This window comes from Prinia subflava, chromosome W, assembly GCF_021018805.1.
Source record: "Prinia subflava isolate CZ2003 ecotype Zambia chromosome W, Cam_Psub_1.2, whole genome shotgun sequence".
In the NCBI taxonomy this organism is placed as follows: Eukaryota; Metazoa; Chordata; class Aves; order Passeriformes; family Cisticolidae; genus Prinia; species Prinia subflava.
Genome location: NC_086282.1, coordinates 5954296 through 5961348, shown reverse-complemented (window position 1 = coordinate 5961348; position 7053 = coordinate 5954296). Strand labels below are relative to the sequence as shown.

General features: G+C 48.7%; 1 protein-coding gene across 1 annotated transcript; it reads left to right on the top strand.

Moving 5' to 3' along the window:
• The first annotated feature begins 2064 nt into the window (after positions 1-2064).
• LOC134563466 (uncharacterized) lies at positions 2065-7053 on the top strand. The gene is made up of 3 exons (XM_063421385.1): positions 2065-4888; positions 6533-6627; positions 6942-7053. Exon 1 carries the CDS (start codon positions 2753-2755, stop codon positions 4064-4066), a length of 1314 nt encoding a protein of 437 aa, XP_063277455.1. The 5' UTR covers positions 2065-2752; the 3' UTR covers positions 4067-4888; positions 6533-6627; positions 6942-7053.

The window sequence follows — 7053 nt, the reverse complement described above, 5'->3', positions numbered from 1 at the left end:
AGCCCAGGCTCCAGGCCAGTAGTTAAACCAGAGAGTAAGCGTCAACCAATGGCTGTTGCTGCTAATACAAGAGGTGGAAAGTGTAAAAGCAAAACTGACCAAAGGGTGAGGATGATGATGATGCAAGAGAAGGACCATCACCAACATCAGAGACCACAGCAAGTGGCATAGATTCCGGAGCCAATATTGATTCCTTCTCCCTGAAGACCTTCGAGGCCTAAGGAAGGATTATAGACGACAGCCCGATGAGTCTATAATTAGTTGGCTAGTCCGCCTTTGGGATGCGGCAGGGGAGGCTACCATTCTGGATGGCACTGAAGCAAGGCATTTAGGATCCCTGTCACATGATCCTGTCATCGACCAAGGCATAATGAGGAGGGCTAGCCCTCACAGCCTCTGGGAACGGGTCCTGGACAGCGTAGCACAAAGATACCTGTGTGCAGATGACCTTTATATTCAGCAGACACGGTGGAAGACCATAGAACAGGGGATCCAACGCCTGAGGGAGATGGCAGTGGTAGAGATCATTTTTTCAGATGACATAACTAGGAATCCGGACTTCGTACCGTGCACACCTGTAATGTGGAGGAAACTTGTGCGACTTGGGCCACCTGAATACGCTTCTGCTCTAGCAATAATGAAGCGGGATGAAGTATATGAGACTGTGCTCGATATGGCAAAGAAGCTTCGGGCATATGCGGATGCTGTACACGGCCCGACTCATGCCAGAATTGCAGCTGTGGAAACACGACTGCAGAAATTAGAAGATAAAATAGAGGAAAGTCGTAAGAAACTCAGGGAAGAGATTAAGGAGGACCTCCTCCAAATCTCAGCTGTACAAATTAGAGGCCCTAGTATCCAACGCAGACGTTCCCTTGTTGGGGAGAGAAGGTACACCCCACGAGCTGAGTTGTGGTTCTTCCTATGCGAGTCTGGAGGAAACATGAGGAGATGGGATGGGAAGCCTACTGCTGCTCTGGCACAACGGGTGCGTGAATTGAAGGAAGGTAAGAAAAGGGAAGCAGCTCCAGTTGCCTGTAGTCGAACTGTCAGGCATAATGATGATGATGACTTGTCTGATCCCCTTGAAGGAACCTCCAAGACATATGTCTCAGGAAAGAAGGATAACCAGGCTTAGAGGGGCCCTGCCTCTAGCCAGGTAGAGGTTAGGGAAAACCGAGTTTTTTGGACAGTATGGGTTCTATGGCCTGGCACATCAGAGCCACAGAAATATAAAGCTTTGGTCGATACTGGTTCGCAGTATACCCTAATGCCATCGGAACATGAGGGAACAGAACCTATTTCCATTGCCGGTGTGACAGGGGGATCACAAGAATTGACCCTGTTGGAAGCTGAGGTGAGCCTGACTGGGAAGGAGTGGCAGAAACATCCGATTGTGACTGGCCCAGAGGCTCCGAGTATTCTGGGTATAGACTATCTCAGGAATGGCTATTACAAAGACCCTAAGGAGTTCAGATGGGCTTTTGGAATAGCTGCGGTGGAGGCAGAGGGCATTAAGAAATTGAACACCTTGCCTGGACTGTCAGAGAACCCATCTGCAGTAGGACTCCTGAAGGTAGAAGAGCAACGAGTACCTGTTGCCACCTCGACAGTGCATTGCCGGCAGTATCAAATGTATTGAGATGCTGTGATCCCCATTCACAAGATGATTTGAGAGTTAGAGAGCCAAGGGGTGGTTAGTAAAACCCACTCACCCTTCAACAGCCCCATCTGGCCTGTGCATAAATCTGAAGGAGAATGGAGATTGACTGTGGATTACCGTGCTTTGAATGAAGTGACTCCACCACTGAGCGCCGCTGTGCCGGACGTGCTGGAACTCCAATACGAGCTGGAGTCCAAGGCAGCGAAGTGGTATGCCACAATCAACATCGCTAATGCGTTTTTCTCCATTCCTCTGGCTGCAGAATGCAGGCCTCAGTTTGCTTTCACCTGGAGGGGCGTGCAGTACACCTGGAACCGACTGCCCCAGGGGTGGAAGCACAGTCCCACCATCTGCCATGGACTGATCCAGACTACGCTAGAAAAGGGTGAGGCTCCAGAACATTTACAATACATTGATGATATCATTGTGTGGGGAAACACAGCAGCAGAAGTGTCTGAGAAAGGAGAGAAAATAATCCAAATTCTCCTGGAAGCTGGCTTTGCCATTAAGAAAAGTAAAGTTAAGGGACCTGCTCAGGAGATCCAGTTCCTGGGAGTGAAGTGGCAAGATGGACAGCGCCAAATTCCTACTGATGTCATCAACAAAATCACAGCTATGTCCCCACCAACCAACAAGAAGGAAACACAAGCTTTCTTAGGTGCTATAGGTTTCTGGAGGATGCACATTCCTGAATATAGTCAGATTGTGAGCCCTGTTTACTTGGTTACCCGTAAGAAGAATGATTTCTATTGGGGCCCTGAACAGCAGCAAGCCTTTGCCCAGATCAAGCAGGAGATCGCTCATGCGGTAGCTCTTGGCCCAGTCAGGACAGGACCAGAGGTGAAGAACGTGCTCTATTCTGCAGCCGGGAACCATGGCCTGTCCTGGAGCCTTTGGCAGAAGGTGCCTGGTGAGACCCGAGGCTGACCACTGGGATTCTGGACTCAGAGCTACAGAGGGTCTGAAAGTAACTACACCCCAACGGAGAAGGAAATCTTGGCCATGTATGAAGGAGTCCAAGCTGCTTCAGAAGTGATTGGTACTGAGGTACAGCTCCTCCTGGCACCTTGACTACCCGTGCTGGGGTGGATGTTTAGAGGAAAGGTTCCCTCCACCCACCATGCCACCAATGCTACATGGAGCAAGTGGATTGCCCTCATTACACAGCGCACCCAAATTGGGAAACTAAATCGTCCCGGGATTTTGGAGGTAATTACAAATTGGCCTGAGGGTGAAAGCTTCAGTCTCACTGGTGAAGAGGGAGAAGAGCAAGTGACCCGTGCTGAAGAAGCTCCACCATATAACCAACTGCCAGCAGAAGACACACGCTACGCTCTTTTTACTGATGGTTCCTGTCGCCTTGTGGGGATGAACCGGAAGTGGAAAGCAGCCGTATGGAGCCCCACACGACAAGTTGCACAAGCTATTGAAGGAGAAGGTAGATCGAGTCAACTCGCGGAGCTCAAAGCTGTTCAGTTGGCCCTGGACATTGCTGAAGCAGAGAAGTGGCCAAAACTTTATACTGATTCCTGGATGGTAGCCAGTGCTCTGTGGGGATGGCTGAAGAGATGGAAGGAGGAGAACTGGCAGCGCAGAGGAAAACCAATTTGGGCTGCTGAAGAATGGAAAGACATCGCTACCCGGTTAGAGAAACTACCTGTGAAGGTTCGCCATGTAGATGCCCATGTCCCTAGAAGCAGAGCTAATGAGGAGCAGCAGAACAATCAGCAGGTAGATCAGGCTGCAAAGATAGGGGAGTTGAAGATAGATCTTGACTGGGAGCACAAAGGAGAGCTGTTCCTAGCACGATGGGCCCATGATGCCTCAGGCCACCAGAGTAGAGATGCCACCTATAAGTGGGCACGAGACCGAGGGGTGGATCTAACCATGGACAGCATTTCTCAGGTTATTCATGACTGTGAGACATGTGCTGCCATTAAGCAGGCTAAGTGGGTGAAGCCCCTCTGGTATGGGGGGCGGTGGTCTAAGTACAAGTATGGGGAGGCTTGGCAGATTGATTACATCACACTGCCTCAAACCCGCCAAGGCAAGCGCCATGTACTAACCATGGTAGAAGCCACTACGGGATGGTTGGAAACCTACCCCGTGTCTCATGCTACAGCCCGCAACACCATCCTGGGCCTTGAAAAGCAGGTCCTTTGGAGGCATGGTACTCCTGAGAGGATTGAGTCAGACAATGGGACTCATTTTAAAAATAATCTTATTAACACCTGGGCTAGGGAACATGGCATTGAGTGGGTGTACCACATCCCCTACCATGCACCAGCTGCAGGTAAAGTGGAGAGGTACAATGGATTGTTAAAAACCACTTTGAAAGCACTGGGTGGGGGGGTCTTTCAAGAACTGGGAGCAGCATTTAGCAAGGGCCACCTGGTTAGTTAACACTCAAGGTTCCACCAACCGAGCAGGTCCTGCCCAGTCTGAGCCCCTTAATATAGTAGATGGAGATAAAGTCCCAGTGGCCCATGTCAGAGGTTTGTTGGGGAAGACAGTATGGATTAACCCTGCCTTGAGTACAGGCAAACCCATTCATGGGATTGTCTTTGCTCAAGGACCAGGTTATACCTGGTGGATAATGCAGAAAGATGGGACAACCCGTTGTGTACCTCAGGGAGATCTGATTGGGGGATGATATCATTGTTTGCTGAGTGTTACCACCATTATCTGTACGTTAGATCATACAGATATGAGACAGAAGGAAACGTGAAAGTGTCAAAGGTCTGAGCAAGTAAGATGGAAGGAAATGTGTAAGTGTGGAAGGTTTGAGCAAGTGAGAAGAAAGTTTTTTCATTGTGTTCAGTAACATGGTCACGATATGGGATAAGGGGTAGAATGTCCTGGGGTGACAGGACATTTTCATGCTTTGTATCCCAAATCGTGTGTTTCTGTTCCCATGTTCTCAGTTTGTTTTGTCTATAGCTGAGCCCCTCCCCCGGCTGCTTGCTTTTGGCTTGCTTGCTGCTAGCTTAGGCTTGCTTTGCTGGCTTTGCTCTCTTGCTTTCTGCTTTTTTATTTTTTTGCTTGCTTTTTGCCATTTTTCTGCTTTTGTTTTTCCCCTTCTTTCCTTCCTCCCCTTCCCTGAAGACATTGGACCTGCTTCGGGCCCTGATTCGGGAACGTCAAGGGACCCCTCCCCTGGAGTCTGCACCTGAGAGAAGCTTTGGCACCCTCCCCAGCAGAGACTGCTCACCCTCTCTTGGACTGGTGAAAACATTTGTTGTCATCTCGGACTGTTTTTCTTGTGTTGGGGAGTGTTTTTTTGTTGTTTCTTAATAAACAAGTTTTTTCCACTTTTCCTCTGAGGAAATTCCTCCCGAACCCGGTGGTGGGGGAGGGAGTTGTGGAGATTTTCCCCTAATTTGTCCTAAACCAGGACAGTCCTCCTGGAGTGAAAGATGTGGTTCTGTTGGAGTAGAGATGATCCTGTAGACAGGTTCAGTGGTGGTGAGATGAGTCTAGTCTTCCTCTGAGAATCCAGTGGAAAAGAGGATGTCTGGGGTCTCTGTGTCCCCATTTTTATCTGGGTGGGGAATGGTTGGCTCCTCCCCACTGGGTGGTGCATCTCCCAATGGGATGGTGTAATGTGTCATGTCATTAATGAGCTTTAATTTCCCATTAACAGAAGATATACCCCCGGAGGGTGGACAAAGTTGATAAAAGGGATAAGAAACACTGCCCCACCTGGTTTTAACAGATGGTCTATTATCAGAAGGCATCCACCCTCCTCCCCCCTGGAGTTACAAGAGATAAAGAAAAAAGAAACCATCTCCCAACTGCTTTCTACAGATGAAATAGCATACACATTTTTTTGGTTACATAACCCAAGACAGGTGACATGGGAGGGAGGAGAGAGGTGTCTGAGAGGCTGAGTGGGAAAGAAAATTGGTTTGCTGGTGGGTCCTGCTGAGAAGTCAGACAAATGTTTCATGATATTCCTGACCTTAATGGGAAATAATTGAACCCATAGCGTGTCCTATTGAAACCAACACGAGTTTATCCTTTTAAAGTCGTCATCTTTCTTTATTGGTGACTGCTGCCATGTCCCTGGCAGCATCTCATTTGGTTAACTATACTTCCTCTGTCCTTCTCAGACTTCCAGAAAGTAATGAATGGGTGAGCTGCTTTGTAGAGGAAAGGGGTGCTTAGCTCCCAGAAGAAGTAAAATAAAATCTAACAGCTCTCTAAATTGCCAGATTCTTCATTTGAGAAAAAAAATGCTCATTCCTACACACATGCTTAAGGGAAAAAAAAAAAAAAAAACCAACAAAAAACAAACCACCCATGTTGGGGACTGGGGAGCTGTTTGTGGTGAATTTCCAGTTGAAATAGATATGACTACACTTTTGAGTTTATTTGGGCTATTGTTGGGAAGGATAAAGTAGAGAGGCCTTGTAAATATGATGGTTTAGATTCTGGGAGTATGAGACCAACAAGTGAGATGGAAATGATGGCAGGCTTTAGGGTGTGGGGTACCAAGCCATCAGCTAGTGAACAATAGTGTGCCTAGCTGAGGGCTATCTCCCTTGATTAAATAATACCCTTCTGCTTGCCAAAGGTAATGGGACAGTTCTATTGGCTGTATGTAAATGTTGTGAGATTGTTATCTTGTATTAGATTGGTTGGTCCAACACAAACTATTCAACTTGGAAAGACATTTATTGTACGGTATTCAGAACCTCCTCCTCTCTTTTCTCTCTCTTTTCCCTCTCTTCTCCTTTCCCTCTCTTTCCCCTCTCTGTTCCTGCTCTCCTGGCCTGCTTTAGCTGTGCGTAGCAGCTACAAGCAGGGCCCTCACAATAAACCATGTGCTACTACAGTTGCTTTGCTTATAGAGATATTTTGTTGCAGACTCTGCTGTCACCGAGAAGCCTTACAAATGGTGCCCAGACATGGCTGAAGGACCGATTCAGCTTTTCCACCCGTGGGAGACTTCTCCATGGAAGGTAACTAAATAACCAGTTTTATCCACCTGAAAAGTATGGAACTCTTAAGATCTGCTGAGGTACACCTCGAGCACAGGAAGCTGTTACTGCAGTAGCAGTCTCCTTGAGCTCTCGGAGGTCACTACCTGGCAGTCCTCGAGCATGGGGCCGCCACTGAGCAGTGGCTCCTTGGAGCTCTCCTGAGCATTAGCGTAGCTACCCCTCTAGCCCTGTCTTGCCGTTGCTGGCAGCGGCGTGCTTGGAGCTCTCCTGAGGGAATCTGCTGAGAGTCAGAGCACACGCGAGTGTTGCTGAAAGCACCGCCCGCACTACAGCTCTGAGTGGGATGTCCCAAGCATGGCAAGCCGAAGCCAGTGCTCGGAGGAGGGACGTGAAGCAGCGTCCACGCAGACAGGAGTGCCTGGCCAACACTCCATGCCGTTCGAG

Bases quoted from the DNA above. Each gene is read 5' to 3' on its own strand.
- LOC134563466 (XM_063421385.1), top strand. From the start codon at position 2,753: ATGTTTAGAGGAAAGGTTCCCTCCACCCACCATGCCACCAATGCTACA.